Source organism: Chiloscyllium punctatum, chromosome 3 (genome assembly GCF_047496795.1).
Source record: "Chiloscyllium punctatum isolate Juve2018m chromosome 3, sChiPun1.3, whole genome shotgun sequence".
In the NCBI taxonomy this organism is placed as follows: Eukaryota; Metazoa; Chordata; class Chondrichthyes; order Orectolobiformes; family Hemiscylliidae; genus Chiloscyllium; species Chiloscyllium punctatum.
This window is the reverse complement of record NC_092741.1, coordinates 85,807,671-85,827,082: the sequence shown is the minus strand read 5'-3', so window position 1 is coordinate 85,827,082 and position 19,412 is coordinate 85,807,671. Positions and strand designations below refer to the sequence as shown.

The 19,412-nt window shown below is 39.1% G+C and overlaps 1 protein-coding gene across 39 annotated transcripts in view; it reads left to right on the top strand.

Moving 5' to 3' along the window:
• Positions 1 to 19,412, top strand: part of trdn (triadin) — a 446,963-nt gene that overhangs the window by 405,123 nt on the left and 22,428 nt on the right. For 34 of the 39 annotated variants that reach the window (XR_011954524.1, XR_011954519.1, XM_072555968.1 and 31 more), the window contains one exon: positions 2,647 to 2,670. Coding sequence is in view for 32 of the 39 variants with exons in the window: in XM_072555968.1 (XP_072412069.1) it covers positions 2,647 to 2,670 (24 nt within the window). In the remaining 7 variants the exon portion in view is untranslated. Of the gene's footprint in view, positions 1 to 2,646; positions 2,672 to 19,412 lie in introns of those variants that run through there. The other 5 variants (XR_011954525.1, XR_011954522.1, XR_011954520.1 and 2 more) reach the window with 2 other exon arrangements.

Below are 19,412 nucleotides of genomic sequence, written 5' to 3'. Positions count from 1 at the left end.
GTTGGATAGCCTTGAAAAGTTTTTATTATTCTTTTATGGGAATATGGGTATCACTGGCTGGACCAGCATCTACTGCCCCTCTCTAAGTGCCTCTTGGTTGGAGTGGCCTGCTGAGGCCATTTCAGAGGGCAGTTAAAAGGCAACCACAGTATTATGCATCTGGCTTCACATGTAGGCTAGGTCAAGTAAAGATAACAAATTTCATTCCCTAAAGGGCATTAGTGAACCAGGATTCTTTACAACAATTGACCCATTAATTCCAGTTTTTGTTGAATTCAAATTTCACCATCTGCCATGGTGGGATTCACATGCATGTTCCCCAGAATATTAGTCTAGGATCCTATCCAGTGACATCAGCATGAAACGACTGCCTCCTCAGTCCTTGACAAAGTTGACCTTCAGCACTATGGAACTCTTACTGTAATGTTTCTGCTAGCAGTTAGACTATAAGACATAGGAGTGGAAGTAAGGCCATTCGGCCCATCGAGTCCACTCCGCCATTCGATCATGGCTGCTGGGCACTTCAACTCCACTTACCCGCATTCTCCCCATAGCCCTTAATTCCCCGAGACAACAAGAATCTATCAATCTCTGCCTTGAAGACATTTAGCGTCCCGGCATCCACTGCACTCTGCGGCAATGAATTCCACAGGCCCACCACTCTCTGGCTGGCTTTTCATAGAGGCTTTTATTTTCACATTTAACACATTCACATTTAGTATCTTCCTGAGGGGTTTTAATTATAATAGTGTTGCATTTTACCACTATCCTGAAGCTAAAAGTTTCTTATACCTTGTGACACCACTATTTTATTTTTATTTATAAAGTTTGTTTTGTTTCTCCACTTGATTATAACGCAACATTTGTTGATAAGATGTCTGTCACCATATATGCACTCTTCATGTTGGAGATTAATCTTGTTTAATTAGTTGTATTTGCATTTGCTCATTCTGCCCTATATGGAATCCTTTATTAAGATTAAAACTTGCATTGACAAACAACAATTCAACTCAGTTCAAAAATAACAGAAAGGTAGAATTGTAAAATTCCAAACTTGTGGTCAAAATCTAAAGCCCTATCTCTTGTTTATTATTATAATGTGTTTTGTTTTAACAATGAGACAAAAAGAGAAAGATACACCAGATTAATAAACCTATCATAGTCATCATAGCAGATAGGGAACAGTGTCAGAATGACCATTGGCAGCATATTTTAATTGGGTGATGTATAACTTTAGTTAAAATAACTCTGTTGAATCAGCCACATAATTAAACAGTAAAACATTAATGCTAGCAATCAGAAAATTAGTGAGTTTAACTTTGACAGCACTGATAGAAGCATAAGATAATGATCAGTTATTTAGCTTTTATTTCCAGGTAGCATTGTTATTTGCAACCAAATTATTAGTTTAACATCTCAATCTCTTGCTCAGGTGTGAACCTGCCATTGCAGAACATCTATCAGTTTGAAAAGTTGTATGAAATTACTGCTCCCAAACAGACTGCTGCATGTTAGTGAACAGCTGTTAGGTTTTCTTTTGATGATGAAAAAATAGAGAAAGTGGGCTTTTGGTACTGGATCAAATGCTTTAGCTTCTAGTTAGCCATTTTTATGCTTGTTGAGATCCTTGCTTCAATAAGGTGCTGCCTTCTCTCCTCTGCAAGGCAGTGGAAGAGCTTTTGCCCAAAATGTCGATTTTCCTGCTCGTCAGATGCTGCCTGACCTGCTGTGCTTTTCCAACACCACTCTAACCTTGCCTCTATCATATCTTCCATTTGCATCTCATTCCTGCCCTGCAATCATATCCTACTTGAAAACAATTGATCCCACTAATTGAGCCTTTTCAGTCATGTTAGGGTACAATGTATTTACATTCCAACTCGTATTTGCACATACATTTATAAGTATTGTTCAAAATTTCAATATTTTGGAGCTTGATGTGTGCATATTGACACAATTCAGTGTTGTTCGTCATGACTGGGTTTGGTTATGAAGAAAGAGAAACTTGATACAAACAAGAAATTAAACTGACACAAGAAGGTGTAAGCATGAGAGACCATTTTTTAAAAACATTTTAAATAAATGTCCTGTTTAGACATAGAAACTGGTATTTCATCCTATCAAATCTCTGAGGCACAAAACAGTAAGAAATCATGAAAATGTTACAGATCATTTCAGATAATTGGATGTAACAGCTGACATCAAATTATCCTTACCAGACTGTTAATTGTGTTGGGATTTTAACAGCGGTTGATGCTGGTGGGGGAATAATTGAGCCTTACCCAACATTTCTAAAAACAGTGGCAAAACTCTTTGTCTGTTGATTATGTTTAACTGGTAGCTGTTTCAGCACTTGTGTTTTAAATAATTATTACAATATAGTATTATACATAAGTAACTTATCATGATAGCATCTGTTCAAAATGACATTATCCTCGAGATTTACTCTTGCACTGCTCGGGAGTGAGAAGGAAAAGAATTTTGTAGTTAATTAGAATTTATCTTTTAGAGATTGTGCACAAGCTTAATATTCAAAAGTGAAAACATAAGAGGTATTTGTATTACTTGGGAAGCAAATTATTAGTTAAGCAGCTTTTTTCTCATATGCATATTACTGAAATAATTTACATCTGTTTTACTTTGCAGAGACACCTACTATCCTCAAAGCAGGTAATCAACTCTATTTTTAAGATCAAATTTATTTTGATGTATGATGGAGACTTTGAACAGGAGGCATAAACATTGTTCAGCATGTTTCTTAATCATAAATATCCCTAGGATATTTTAACATTCTGTTTGCATGGTAAGTGTTGTGAGAAATAACCTTTCAAGGGTGCGCAGAAATTTGTCATCTTGATTAGCTAGTTAAACTTTGAAAAGCAGTGTATTTCAGGACCAGTTGCATAAGGGCCTTGCTTGGGAAGAATTTCCATCCAGACCAAACCTAATCCTGAGGCAGAATTTTCACCCACATTCAAGGGCATGTCCAGAATGGGATCAGACCTCGAGATTACCAGTCCTCAGCATTAGCCATGTGCAATTTAGAGTCAGAATTATACAGCACGGAAACAAATCCTTCCGTTCAACTCGTATGCGCCGTACAGACATCCCAACCTGACCTAGTCCCATTTGCCAGAATTTGGCCCGTATCCCTCCAATCCTTCCTATTCATATACCCGTCCAGATACCTTTCAGTAAATTAAACAACAGTACTGTCATCATCAGCTATGTCTTTAGAAATTAGCTGTGATGTTGCTCTGGTGAATGTCTAAGGTCCACAGAGACCTGGGTTTGTACTCCTGTCATTGAGTACTCTGACAGAACCAGGATTACAAATCAGGGCTAAAGATTTTCAACCTGATGAGAGTTGGCAGAAGTGACATAATTCCAAAGACTGATGTCAGGTGAAACTAAATTATCTAGTTGAGGATTTCCTGCTCGCTTCACGCTTAATATTTCCAAAATGGGTTTCTCCATCCTGAGGAATCTGTGAGATAATAGTTTTTAAAGAAAAATTGTTAATTTAAAATTAACACAATATTCATTTTGCTGTATATTAATAGAAACATTTCCTTTGTAGAAAGGTGGCACTGTTTTCTTATGATTAGCTTCCACTGTTTTTCAGTGGTTAGGATCAGAGGGCTGCAGGAATGTCAACATCTATGGGAGCAACCTAGCAGTGTGAAGAATTAGATGGGCTCACCTGGAATAAGTTACATTTACAGGAAATTCCCCATTTAGTAAAGTTTGAAAACAATGGTTTCACAGGGACAGAATGGATCATTTCAGAGAAACCTGAGGGAAACATTACAGCCTGGGCTTTCACTGAGTTAGGAAGACTTGGGAGACCTTTAAAAATGGCAGCCAGCTCCTAATTCTGAGATACTGGATTCCATTCTTTGGATCTCTGATTTTCCAGGAAATATTTTAGTTTGGGTCATGAGCCTGTACTGTGTACTCTTAATGTGGCTGGATCCATTATGAGGATTAACATCACCTATGCCTCTGCAATTTTCTTGGAGTTGGAGCTTTCCAGATAGTCATGGTTCAAGGCTCCTCAGAGATACCATGAACTGTAACGTGCAGAAGGGAACTTTTAGAAAAATAAGTTCAAAAAGTTCTCATTATGTTTCCCCAGGTCAGGTTGTGTCCCCCATTGGCTCATGCTTGGAGGGCTGAAGGGCTGGTTCCTGGGCTGTAAATCTTCTGTGTTCTAACTCCTATGAACCCTTATGACCCCATTCAAAGCTAGGGAACTCTAATGCCCATTAACCTATTAGAAGTTATATTGAAGCAACACTCATTCATTGAGAAATTTACACTTTCTGAAAAAAAAGACTCATTTTTGCCACAGCCCAATAAAAGGATCAATCACTTAAACCTTCAAGTACTTATAGTTTCTGCTGTTGATAAATTAAGCCTCATTCTCTCATCAAAATCAACATTTTTAAGTTGACAGTAAAGATCAGGGAGCAAAAGTCATCAATCAAATGAAGCTTTTCCTGGGGCTCAGCTGTTTCAACAGACTAATGAAATTGAGTTGAAGACTGAAGGGCCTGTCTGTTCTTATCCCGACTTGGTTAGCTTTTACAAAAGCCTACATCACCAATGTGAGCCTCTGAATATTTTCTCGGGTCAGCTAGCCATTTGCCGTCCACAGTAAGAACCCTATTTACCTGGCTCTTTAGTTGGATGTTCTGCAGCCCAAGCCAGACATTTTTCCAAATTCTGCAACCGGCCTGAAACTTGAACATCTGAACTAAAGAGCCTTGTTAGACAATCTGACCATCTATCCTTGTAGAAATTAACATGAATGTAGAATTCCGACGCACGTTCTAGGAGTCATCAAGAAGACAAAAATGGATTCTAAATAGCCCGTTGCCTTCTTTCCGAAAAAATATGCAAAATATGACATGATGTGAGCAGAACACTTCTGAAGACTAGTCAGGCATCCTCATCACTGCCACCATGAATACTTCTGTTATATTGGTAAAGGAAACTCTACCAACAACTGTCAAGTTAAGATTTATGACATCTCCTTGGAAATGTTGGGGTAAAGGTGCAGGTAGGATGGCTGCATTGGTAACATGATCTTTATCTCATTCATCAACAGATCCCTTTTGGCTCTGTGTTGCTTGTAATGAAACAATGACATGTCTGTCATTGTTTGTATTGCTACTTGGCTGGAATGTCTGCCTGGTGAATATTAGTCATCTGCTCCTAACTATAACATTCTAATTTACGTTTCAGAGAAAAAATAATTTATACAAGTACAATAAAGCACTTACCAAAAATGTAATTATGTTTTATTTAAATTAACATAGTGTGCATTCATTGCCTCTGCTGTGAAATTCAGACTTTACTTTTAAGCACATTATAGATAGAATGATTTGGTAACCAAAAATATGCACAGTACTCAGTGCCTGGGGTACTTAAAGTGACACCTCAACCTAGAAGCAGCTGCTACGCCCCCTCCAATGCACTATGGCGATTATCCTAACATATTGTGAAGTTAGAAAATTGAGTTAATATTCTGGAAAGGATCAAAATCTGTTCTGTGCACATGAATTTTAATGCAATTGAGACTTAGATCTTTAGCATTGCCTGTTCACAAATTTATGCCTGTTTTCAAATCTAAATAACAAGCAGAACAGGAAATGGGAAATCGTTTTTTACTTTGGCCCAGAGGTAGTATAATCACCTTTGAAGTCAGGAGATTGCAGGTTCATATCCCATTCTAACTATTATTTCAAGTCTGTTGTTTCTCAAATAAGATGTTCATACAGGACCCTATTAATCTTCTTGCATGGTTGCCAGTATTCAAAGCAAAACAATTTCTTGAGTCCTTTGAATAGCCTGGCATTTTTGCCAAACTTCAAACTGTGTGCCATTGGCTGGATGTCTTTGGCTGTTTCAAGTAACGTAGAAATACAACTTCTGTTTTTGTAACGTGTGTGAAAATGGTTCATTATCTTTATGTTGCTTTTCCTAGCGACTACAAATTAGTTTTCTTAGCTAAGGTGTAGTCCTCTATGTAGATTGGACAGGTAGTGGATGGAGAAATTAAACATAAATGGTGACATCATCAAGAAGCCCTTGATCCTGGAGTTCAGTTACATTTATTAGGTGAGCCATCTGGGTTTCTAGAGCAAGTAGGTAATTGCCATTTTGGGACAGCTGCTGAGCATGGAATTGCAGCAATGATTTAAAAGGGAAGGCTAGAGTGCAAAGGAGGATTGAGATGACAGAAGGTATTAATTAAGTATCAATGAATCATTAGTAAACAGCAGGGGGAGCCTGAAGCCAAAAACTGCCATCTAAATTCTTCTTTATTTTTGTCAGACTTATTTCTGGTGTTCCCTCGTCTCCCAAGTTCCCATTCTTTGCAATTGGCAAGTTTACCCATGTTCAGGTACTTCGCACAAAGTACCAAAATTGTGCCATTGTATTTTTGTTAACTATTTTCTATTGAAATAAAAACTCCAGTGTTATTGAAATAAAAAAAAACATAAACCATAAGCAGGTTATTTTTCTGTAGTGAAGTAGTTACTGCATTCGCTTCAGATGCTCAATGGCCCTCGTTCAAAACTGGGCAGAAATATCATCTTGTGCTCAGCGCTAGTGTCCCTACCTCTGAGTCGGAAGATCTGTGTTCAATTCCCACCTGCTCCAGACTTATCATAACATGCATGCATAGGTTAATTAAAGATGTCTAAGCCATAAACAGGGCTGCAATTGAAAACTTATCTTCAGATGTAGCACTTTCACCTTTCAACCAAAAGGCGGCAAATTCAAGCCCTACTCCAACTATCCTTGGCATGACTCTTGCTTCTCAGTTAAAGTAGGACACTTGTGTTTGCAGAAGTGCATTTGGAGAGGTATACTATGACATTCCATCGTCATGTAACCACTGATGTAGTTATTTTCAATTTTGAAGCAAAAGCAGAAGCCATGGCTTGCACATCAAAGATAGTGTCAGAAGTCAGCAGCTGAAATTATGTGAATTTTGAGATCTGTAAGAGAGCCAGTTATTTGTATGAAACAGCAAAGAATAATTTGAGCTGCAGACTGCCACTTTGTATTACTGGCTCATACAGAATGGCTTTTAATTTTCAAATTCTTGCTCCTGTGGCAACGAAAGGCTATATGAGACCGAATTGGTATTTTAATTCAAAAGTGGAAGCATCCATAGAGTTAAATATAAAACTTGAACACATAAGTGCGACACCGCTGTTATCAGTGCTGAAGAATAATGCTACAAGCTTAAATTTGACTGAGGAGGAGAAAAGTCAAACTGGAGAAATATTAAATGCCATTTTGAACTCTGTACTGATTGTACTTATGAACAAAACTGTTTATAAAAAAGGAGGGCACGAGTACGATAGAAAGTTCAGGAATACTGTATGCAGTTTTAAAAGTTCTTGGTGTCTTTGAGATGTTATACTTGGACTGAAGAGCACAGCTTCTATATCCTCAGCAGAAATGGAATTTCTAGGATTCTTCTGTTCTTGGTCAATGAATGACTTTCCAATTTGCTTTATAACTAGTGCAGACTTTCAAGATGATGAGTATGAAACAGAGGGGGAAAGAGTGGGAATCTTCCAGTCTTTTCAAAATTAATTTTCTTTTCTTCTTGTTTGCTTCTTTGCCAGGCTGTGACTGAAAAATTGTTCCTATGTGTATAACTGAGTCTGAATCATTGCTTTTCCAAGCTGGATATTAACAGACGACATTTTCATGTTTGATCTGTGCAACTTCTCACGCAAGAATGAATTGAAATTGGAGATGTTTGATATGTTCACCTTGATTCCGATTGACTCTAATATTGCGAGGGCTCCTGCATGCCAGGCTTGGTCAGATGCAGGGTTGATGTTAAGGGAAGTCACTCTAATCTCACCTCTGAGCAGCAGCTCTGCTGTCCATGATTTGACCAAGGCTGTAATGATGTCAGAGACTGAGCGTCCCAGATAGAACTCAAACTAAGTGCCAGTGAGTAGGTTATTGTTGAACATGCACTAGTTGATTGCACTGTTGATAACATCATTGGCAAGTTGGATATCTCCTGTTTTTTTTGTGTGGAGGACATTGATTGTCAATTTTCCACATTCCTGGTATTTACCAGTGTTGTAACTGTTAAGGAACATCTGGACTACGGACAAGGCAAGTTGTGGAGCACAGGTTTTCAGTGCTGTTGCAGAAATGTTGTCAGGACCCATAGCCTTTTTAGTATCCTATGCCTTGAGCTATTTCTTGATATTGTATGGCATGCATTGAATTGGGATCAGGAGGGAAGCAAATTTGATCATCAGTCTGAACTGCAGATTCAGCACCAATGTTAAGGATTCTCAGCAATACTTCACTGTGTCACAATCTCTAATGAGTCTGTCACATGGTGGGACTGGACAAACCCAGTAATGGTGACTATAGTGTGGGATATAATCATACATCTGAAATCATATGTTAAAGACAATGTCAAAGTGTTACTTGATCAGTCTGTGGGATAGTTCTCCCAATTTTGACACAAATCTACAGATTAAGGAGGATCGTGCAGAGCTGACAAGAATAGATTTGTCATTGCTGTTTCCGGTATCTAGATCGATTTCAGGTGATCCATCCAGTTTTATTCTTTTCTTTAGACTTTGTAGCAGTTTGATACAGCTGAGTAGTTTGCTGAGCCATTTCAGAAGGCAATTAAGATTCAGCCACATTGCTGTGGCTCTGGAGTTGCATATAGACCAGACCAGGTAAGAATGTCAGGAAAATTAGTGAACCACATAGCTTTTTACTACATTCAACCCACTGCATTGCTGCCATTAAATTAAGCTTAATTTTCTGATTTATTAACTTAATGTAAATTTCACCATCGTTTATTGTGGAATTCAAACCGATATCCACAAAGCATTAGCCTGGGCATCAGAATCACTCGTGACTTTGCCACTATTTCAGCAAACCTTTAAATACACAAATGCATGCAAATCCTACTTTTTCAGTTTATTCTTCTACAACATCAAAATTAATATCTGGAGTAAATGCGTGTTATTTTTATGGTTACCATTTGGGGTTGTTCATGCACTGTCTGCAAATTGTACTTCAAGCTATGTATCCTTACTCCACAATGACACATCATGCATTAGCGAGTTTTGAGAAGATTTGTGGCTTAGGTTGAGGTTCTGGATGTAGATTTGCTCGCTAAGCTGGAAGGATCATTTTCAGACGTTTCGTCACCATACTAGGTAACATCTTCAGTGAGCCTCCAGACAAAGCACCACTGATGATTCCTGTTTTCTGTTTATATAGTTGTGTTTCTTTGGATTGGTGATGTCATTTCCTGTGGCGATGTCATTTCAGGTGGTGATGTCATTTCCGGTTATTTTTCTCAGGGGATGGTAAATGGGGTCTAAGTCAATGTGTTCATTGATAGAATTCTGGTTAGAATGCCACACTTCTAGGAATTTTTGTGTGTGTCTCTGTTTGGCTTGTCCTCGGATGGATGTGTTGTCCCAGTCGAAGTGGTGTCCTTCCTCATCTGTATGTAAGGGTACTAGTGAGAGAGGATCTTGTCGTTTTGTGGCTAGTTGATGTTCATGTATCCTGGTGGCTAGTTTTCTACCTGTTTGTCCAATGTAGTGTTTGTTACAGTTCTTGCACGATATTTTGTAAATGACATTAGTTTTGCTTGTTGTCTGTATTGGGTCTTTCAAGTTCATTAGCTGCTGTTTTAATGTGTTGGTGGGTTTGTGGGCTACCATTATGCCAAGGGGTCTGAGTAGTCTGGCAGTGTGTAACAGCCCTGTTCACATCAATCAACATCAACCTGGCCAAGGAAACACTGACTACACTATTAGAAGATCCAAAGACACATACATTAAACACCACTAACTTCATCAGCAAGGACAGTATTGTCAAGCTAGTGGACCTATGCCTTACCACCCACTTCACTTTCAACAACAAAACCTACAGACAAACCAATGGAATACCCATGAGATCTCCGATATCCTGGTTCTTAGCAGAGACAGTAATGTAGAGAAAAAACACCTCTGCCAACCATCCAACCCAAACTTTGGGTCCGCTACATGGATGACACCTTTGTCATCACTAAACGAAACAAATTAGAGGAAACCTTCAAGACCATCAATAACACCCTTACTGGCATAAAATTCACTAAAGAGGAGGAAAACAACAACAAACTGCCATTCCTAGATGTCACAGTAGAGCGAACAGCCAATGGGGAATTTCAAACCAGCATCTACAGGAAAACAACACATACGGATCAAACATTAAACTACAGAAGCAATCACCCCAACATCCAGAAATGAAGCTGAATCAGAACATTATTTCAATGAGCCACCACACACTGCAGCACATTGAAACTAGGCAGATCAGAGGAAACTCACCTAGACAGTGTATTAAAAAAGAATGGGTAACCAAAGAACACAGTCCATCGATTTCTCAGCAACAAACCCAAACAAGCAGACAAATCGCATCCAGAGCCCTAGCCACTCTCCCCTATATCAAAGCCATCTCAGAAATGACTGCCAGACTACTCAGACCCCATGGCATCATGGTAGCCCACAAATTCACCAACACATTAAAACAGCAGCTAATGGACTTGAAAAACCCTATACAGGCAACAAGCAAAACTAATGTCATTTACAAAATGCCATGCAAGAACTGTAACAAACACTGTTGTGGTTCTGTTCGCCGAGCTGGGAATTTGTCTTGCAAACATTTAGTCCCCTGTCTAGGTGACATCCTCAGTGCTTGGGAGCCTCCTGTGAAGCGCTTCTGTGCTGTTTCTTCCGGCATTTATAGTGGCCTGTCTCTGCCGCTTCCGGTTGTCAGTTCGAGCTGTCCGCTGTAGTGGCCGGCCACTACAGCGGACAGCTCGAACTGACAACCGGAAGCGGCAGAGTCAGGCCATTATAAATGCCGGAGGAAACAGCACAGAAGCGCTTCACAGGAGGCTCCCAAGCACTGAGGACGTCACCTAGACAGGGGATGAAACGTTTGCAAGACAAATTCCCAGCTCGGCGAACAGAACCACAACAACGAGCACCCAAGCTACAAATCTTCTCCCAAACTTTGTAACAAACACTACATTGGACAAATAGACAGAAAGCTAGCCACCAGAATACATGAATACCAACTAGCCACAAAAAGACATGACCCTCTCTCACTAGTATCCTCACATACAGATAAGGAAGGACATCACTTTGACTGGAAAAACACATCCATCCAAGCCAAACAGAGACACACATGAAAATTTCTAGAAGGATGGCATTCCAACCAGAACTCTATCAATGAACACATTGACTTGGACCCCATTTACCATCCCCTGAGAAAAATAACAGGAAATGACATCACCACAGGAAATGACATCACCAACCCAAAGAAACCCAAACATATAAATAGAAAACAGGAATCGTCAGCAGTGCTTCTGGAGGTTCACTGAAGATGTTACCTAATATGGTGATGAAATGTCTGAAAATGATCCTTCCAGCTCAGCGAGCAAACCTACATCTAGAACCCATCATGCATTTTGAAAAAAGATGTGCTTTTCTGTGTGAAAATTATAACTGATCTAATTACTGCTTCTTTCATGATGATAGGTGCATTTAAGTGCTTAAGAACAGGAGTATTTTGTAGATACGTTATCATAGTATCCCATCTGCAAGGCTGTTGACACGAAGTTTACTCCATAAAATTTAGCATTATTAGAGGTATTTCTGTCTCGGATCTAATCAGAAACTTTATAAGATAGTGAGAATATTCTATTTCAACTTTCTCCAGTAATGCATGAAGCATATGCACTGTTTGGTTTGGTGCTCTACCAAAGAGATTATAATTACCTTGGACTGGAACCATGGTTGATGCTGAGTTATTGAAGCCAAAGGCCATTAAATTGTGGCTACAGTTGGCCTCAATAAGTGTTAGCTGGTGAGATAAAATCAAGTCCTAGTCACTAGCCATTGAGTTCAGTTTATGGCCATGGGATTACATCCAGAACAGGAATCACTATTTTCCAGAATGTAGATGAGAAGATGTCAAAGAATAGTGTGAAAAATGATCTCAATACCTTTTCAACTTATACATACTTCTTTCAGTATCATGCTAATTTATCTATCAGTGATACATAATAGTTTTGACTTGGTTCCTTAATAGATTCTCTTTCAGTGAGCAATGTAAACGTTCATTCGATTTCTATTCCTCTCTCTCTTTGATTTCTGTCCATTATTAATTTATTTAGCTGTTGTAACACTGGTGGGGAAACATTGATTACCAAATCACTAGTGCCTTGAGGCACAGCGAAATGGATGTGCCAGTCAGTTTCCTTCTCTGAAGGATATCACTGAATCAATTTGTTTTTCTAGCAATTCAGCTATTGGACTGGGGATTTTTTGAGATGTGATCTCAAATTCCCAACTTGCCATGGTGAATTCTGAAATCTCTATGTACAGTTTCTCACCCAGAATTAGAAGTATAGAGGTATTTATTATTCATAACATATCATATACTGCCAGTTATCTGGTCATTTAAGTGTAAACACAAAAATTGGTTTGGCGGTGCCTTCAATAATAATTAGTTCTTGTTATTATTCTGTCACCTTGCCTCATCTAATTGTACTGGGAGAGAACTGCGAGGTTGGGGTTCAATCCTAAAACTGAAGGTTGTGCATTCGAGTTAAAGGATTCTAATGATTCATGGCCTTGTGCCAGAAGCAAATAACAGTATAAACTGCCTGAATGGCATAAAGCTCACTCGACCATGAATGTCCTTTGAGGGAGGAGAACCTTTTAACTTTACACAGTTTGGTCTTCTCAGGACAATGAGCAATAGGAACTAAGAGTAACCTTATCTGTGCCACTGACATCCTGAGAATCGATTGTTTTTTTCTGTCACTGTGGGTAAGAGTTACTGCTATACATTCTATATATCATGGCCTGCAGCACAATAATATTGATTATCATATTTATATAGAGAATAGCTGAAAATAGATATGTCTATCGGAGGGGATTCTGTCATAATGTGTAGGCAGTAGCATAGAGCACAGTGTGGAGAGTTCAGTTTTGTTTTGCATCCTGCAGATTTTCGTGAAAATGGAGAACAACTATCATGCTAAGAGTTATATCGACTTTGAATGTAGTTACATGTTTCAGGTTTGTTCACGGAAAGCATTTCCAAACAAAGTTTGAAATAATCAATGTAAGGGGATATTAAGACATGTGAGAAAACGTTTGGTTCAGGAGGTAGAGAGAAATGGAAGTTATGGAACAAATTCAAGAGCTTGGCTGCTAAAATGACTGAAAAGGTGGGTTTTAGCTCAGAAGGAGCAATGCCATAGAAGGTTTTGAAAACAAGGATATGAATCTGAAGATCAAGTATTGCTTAAAATTGAGCTAATGTAGGTCAGAAAGAATGGGATCATGGGTGAATGGAATTTGCTACAATTTTGAATGAGCTCAAGTTCATTGGGATTAGAAGTAGAGCATGCAAACTGGCATTTGAACAATTTCTAGGGTTTCAGTGGTGGATAAACTGAAGCAGTGCTAAGTTGGATGTATAAGTACACATGTTCTCAGAGTGCTGTGTTTGATGTTATATTTTGATTTTTAAAAATGTTATATTCAATTAATGGATAGTTTAAATTAAAATTTTAAAAAACTGTATTGCTTTTAAAGGGAGAAAATTGAACACCGATCAATATCATAGAAGTACCTGCTTTTTCATAAACTCATAAGACATACAGCAAAAGTAGTCCATTTAGCCCATAAAGTTTGCTCTGCAATTCAGTGACAGTCTCCTTCACTTTCCCACATTAACTTTACGACCTTTGATTCCCTTACTAATTAAAAATCTGCCACCTCACCTTTAAATATACCAAACGTCTCTCTCTTAAATAGATGACCCCTTACTTTGAAATTATACTCTCTGGTTTTAGACTCTCTCGCAAATAAAAGTATCCCTTCCTATCCCAATCCATGATTTGGAAATGCCGGTGTTGGACTGGGGTGTACAAAGTTAAAAATCTCACAACACCAGGTTATAGTCCAACAGGTTTAATTGGAAGCACACTAGCTTTCGGAGCGACGCTCCTTCATCAGGTGATTGTGGAGGGCTCGATCGGAACTCAGAATTTATAGCAAAAATTTGCAGTGTGATGTAACTGAAATTATACATTGAAGAATTGATTGTCTGTTAAGCCTTTCATCTGTTAGAATACAGTGATAGTTTCACTTCTTTCAGTGTAAATCACAAAACCCTTTTTTTTAAAGTTGCATTCTCGGGTTAGCTGTTAACAATGGTGATAGCTAGACAATATGTTGAAGGTGTTAGCTCCCTGTGTTCTCTGTCTATGACCTGATGTTTAGATTGATTCCAATCTAAAAAGTGAGATAACAGTGTTTTACATAAATTCATGCAGTTTTTGATCTCAGGGTTCTACATGAATGTATGTAGTTTTTGAGCAAAGTGCAATGTAACTCTGCAAGTACAAAAAAATTCACCACACAAAATATATGTGTGCATGTGGGTCTTTGTCTGTCTGTGTGTGTGTCTGTCTGGGGTGGGGATTGTGACTGTGAGAAAGTGTCTGTGAGGGGGTGCATGTGTGGGAGTGTGTGTGTCTATAAGGGTGTGTTTGGGTGTCTGTGTGCGCGTCTGTGTGTACCTGTGTCCGTGTGTGTGTAAGAATATTTTTGTGTCTGTGTAGTGCAATGGTGATCACCTGTAATGTGACATGAACCTAAGGTCCCGGTTGAGGCCCTCCCTATGGGTACCGAACTTAGCTATCAGCCTCTGCTCGGCCACTTTCCTCTGCTGCCTGTCCCGAAGTCCACCTTGGAGGATGGTCACCCGAAGGTCCGAGGCTGAATGTCCTGGATCACTGAAGTGTTCCCCAATTGGGAGTGAACCCTCCTGTCTGTTGATTGTTGTGCGGTGCCCATTCATCCGTTGTCATAGCCTTTGCTCGGTTTCTCCAATGTATCATGCCTCTGGGCATCCTTGCCTGCAACGTATGAGATAGACAATGTTGGCTGAGTCACATGAGTACCTGCCATGTACAAGGTGGGAGGTGTCACCACGCGTAATGGTGGTATCTATGTCTAGACATGTCAGATTGTGGACATATCCAGAACTCAACCGCAGCCGGAACAGATCCCTTCTACTCAAAACTAGTGCTGCAGCTTCATTGTGCTTATGTGATGGAATTTTGAAAACTGTTATTTTTCTATAGGCTACCCCTATAGGCTACAATATGTTTATACCTGCAACCTACAATTACACCTCTTATAATTGTTGGCAGTCAATACAGAATAGGTTCTAAGGGCTGAATGGTCTCCTCTTGCTCCTATTATCTAGCCATACAAATGAGCAGAATGCAATAGTTGTTTTGGCGTGGTAGGAGCACAAACTGCTTCTGTAGGTATTTGGTAGGAAAAGATTCAATTGTACATGGATCTTGCAATTATTTCATGGATTTTGAGTGTATAACATACTAATATCAAAATTACTCATGGTCATGATTAAACATGTTCATTCTTTAAAGCAATTATTTATAAAAGCATTTCAATTTAACTTAAAGCCATATTTCTTTACATGAACGTGCTACGATTATAAAATTATCTTAAACAGCACAAACTTATGTTTGCATCTAACCTTTGTCATACATAGAGCCAACATGGAAACCGACCCTTTGGTCCAACCAGTCCATGCCAAACATAATTCCAAACTAAACTGGACTCATGTGCCTGCTCATTATCCATATCCCTCCAAACCTTTTCTATTTTTGTATCTATCTAAGAGTCTTTTAAACATTGTAACTGTGCCCTCATCCACCATGAATAAGTGTATAGAATTATACAATATGGATGAGCCCTTTGACCCTTCAAGACTCTACCACCAAAAATATACTACTACCTACATTTATCCCACTTTCCTGCACTAGGCCCTTCGCTTTGAAAGTGCACGTTTCAAGTGTTTATTGAAGTACTTTTTAAAGGTTGCCAGGTATCCCACATGTACTACCCTCCCTGGCAGTGTATTCCACATTCAGCCATCCTCTGGGTGAAAAGTACTTTCCTCAAATCCCATCTAAAGCTCCTGCCTTTCACTTTAAAATTAAGACCCTTTGTTATTCACCCTTACCCTTCAAACAAGGGTTAATAACTCCTTTCTATTCACCCTATCCATGGCTACCCCTATCAGGAGCCCCCCTCAACCTTCTCTGCTCCAAACCAAATACACAGGCTTATCCAGCCTCTCTTTGAAATGATTATTGAAGACTACTGAAGTCTTTATTTCCAGCTTTTAGAAAGCAAACTTTCTTTCCCATATAACAATGGAAAGTCCAAATTTTCTCAAAAAAACATCTCAATTAGAACTTCACTTATCCTGAGGATACCATCAAGGTAACATACTAATTACAATTACAGCACACACTAATTATGCTTAGGAAAGTTACACATCTAATTAGCTTATTACAACAAAGTAAATTTCATTTCAAAGGAAAGATAATTGAAAATAGATAAAAAGGAGTCAAAGATAAAGCTTTGGAATGGAATTTATTTAATATCAGTGAAACACAAAAGGAATTTAGGCAAATTAGTTGATTGAAGAAAAATCGCAGAACAATCAGTGGATCAGGAATGGAACATATTTAAATCTGAGATGCATTGCTGGATAAATGCTAAATAATTAAAAAGTAAAAATAAAAAAAGCTCATCAAACAACTATAGTTTCATGGGCAAATATAGCCCCTTAAGAGAGGAACATGGTGTAAATATTGGGGGAATAATACAGAAGTAGAAGAATTGTTAAACATACTGAGGAAGCAAGATATAAAGTTAAGGAAGTTAACCAATTATTCAGTAATTGTTTTGTCATCGTAAAAAGAAATTGCAAGTGCTTTTATGAGCATCCAAAATGGAATAGAATCACCAAACGGTGAAAGTCTGTATTTGAAATCTTCCTAGCAGGAATGGGTGGGAAGGTAAATCAAATGTTCAGTGTGACTAACCAGACACCATTCCCAGCTGTGGTAATATTCCGCCTGGTGATTCAGGCCCCAGGTGAAGAAAAATAAAATTGCCAGCTGAGATAAAAAGCCAATGTCAAGAGGTTGCAGCCTTATGATGGTTCTTGGTGATTTCTGGGGAGTTGGGTAGTGGGCCAGGTAGGCCTGGGCTTGGGCCGTTAGAAATCAGGAGCATAGAGAGAGACAGCAATCAAAAGAAGGTTTGATGTGGAGAGTGGAGAAGCTGAATTCTCTGAACAGCTAAGAGAGGATTCATCCTGGCCCTCATTCATAAAGTGTGCTCAGAAAGCACAAGAATTCTTAGAAGTATGGCATTCCAACCAGAACTTTATCAACAAACACATTGACTTGGATCCCATTTACCATCACATGCGAAAAATAACATAAAATGACATCACCACAGGAAATGACATCACCACCCAAGGAAACCTAAACATATAAATAGAAAGTGGGCCATGTCACCAATGTTTCATCTGGAGGCTCACTGATGATGTTACCTAGATGGTGACGAAACATCTGAAAATGTTTGCTCAGTGAGCAAACCTACATCCCGAAACTCAACCTGAGCTTCCAGTCTTCTCAAAACGCATTACTTCAACTTATTTCTGTATGAATTTGAACAACCTGGTTTAGTTGAAATCTGTTTAGATTTAGTTGGGATTATTTGGCCTTGTCCTCACAAATAATAGGCACTTGCAAATAGAGATCATGCCAGTCCTTAAATTTGGAGTATCAATGCCTCATACACGGAATCATGTTTAGTATCATTGACCATGATGTATTTTTAAAGAGGTGCTGCTATGCACGTTCTTATTTTCTGTTTAAAGCATTATTTTGATCCCTTTCAATTATGCTCTTCAGTCTCTTGCTATTATTTTGTATGGTCATAAATCTTCTCTTTCAATCCAGAATGTGTATCATATATCAGATATTCATACAAATTAGACTGGACCTTCTCATATTTTGTCAAAATATCAATTTTGGGAAGTTTCATAGGGGTTTTGTCTCCTTGGGGCATGGTGACTTTCTTCATGCAATGCTCCATTGTTCACCTCTGAGCTCCACAGTGACTTTGTTGAATCATGTAATCACAGAGGCAGAAGTGCTCGCTGCTGCGGGGACCTTGTGGCATAGATATTGTGTTTACCATATTTAAGCATCAGCTACACATGACATTGAATGCTGCAAGTCAATAATGCCTACAGCCCGTATATTACAATATTGCTTTGCAAAAGGAGATGGCTGAGAAATTGAACTTGGTACCATACTTAGCCAACAGGACCTTGGAACACCTGCCAGGTTGGTGAGAGAATGCTACCCAGATCAGGATCATTTCCGTGTTCTGTTGGAATAAAATTACCAGCTGAGGTAAAAAGCCACTCAGGAGGTTGCAGCCTTGTGATGGTTCTTGGTGATTTCTGGGGAGTTGGGTGGTGGGCCAAATAGGCTTGGGCTTGGGTCATTAGAAATAAGGAGCACAGAGAGAGACAGCAATCAAAAGAAGATTTGATGTTGTACATCAGTGCCGCAAGAAATTCAATGTCTTCTGTGCTCTGCAAGTGTAAATTCCACCATCTTCTCTTTGCTGCTTCACATTCATTCTAACTGTACCATTCCATGCACCTCCCACTAAAACTGATGGTCCACCATTCTCACTACTGGATGCAACATCCTCACGAAATGACTTTCGTCCAACTCCTAAACAGTTGCCCTCCTCATCCTCACTCACTCAGGTCACCTCATCACCAGCCGTGCTCCTGCACCATCACCAACAACCCTTCTAGTCACTTTCATTGCAGGAGAAACAGTTTGGTAACAGGTCAGAAAAAGCAAAGACATTGGCTGACATTGTTTCCCTCATACTGCACCAGGAGAATATCTGTGAATTAATGGGGGAGGATTGAGACCAATTGTGGTGTCGCTGAGTCCTCCCTATTGAGGCAAGTAATTTTAAACTGTGTTGTGCTGTACTGGCCCCACTGTAAATGTATTTGCAACATGCTCAAGCTTCTACCCATTTATGTAACTAATTCCCACCCTTGTTTTCTGCAACTATCAGCAGCACCCACATTGCCTCTAACCATAAGAAGTGAGCCATTCCAACCACCAGCTGTACCACTAAGGAAAAAACCAGAGACTCTTCTGAGAGTGTTCGAACTATTCTTTACTTTGCACCTTCCACCTGCTCAGAGACTGGCACCTTGCTAGGTACATTATAAAAGTTAGACTTGGGAGCACGACCTGATAAACATTTCACCAGCATGTCTTAATCAAAGGCTCCTCCCACCCCGCTATAATCTTTTCTAAATTCTTCCGTCAGGCAAAAGATACAAAAGCTTAAACACATGTACCAACAGGTTCAAGAGCTTCATCCCTG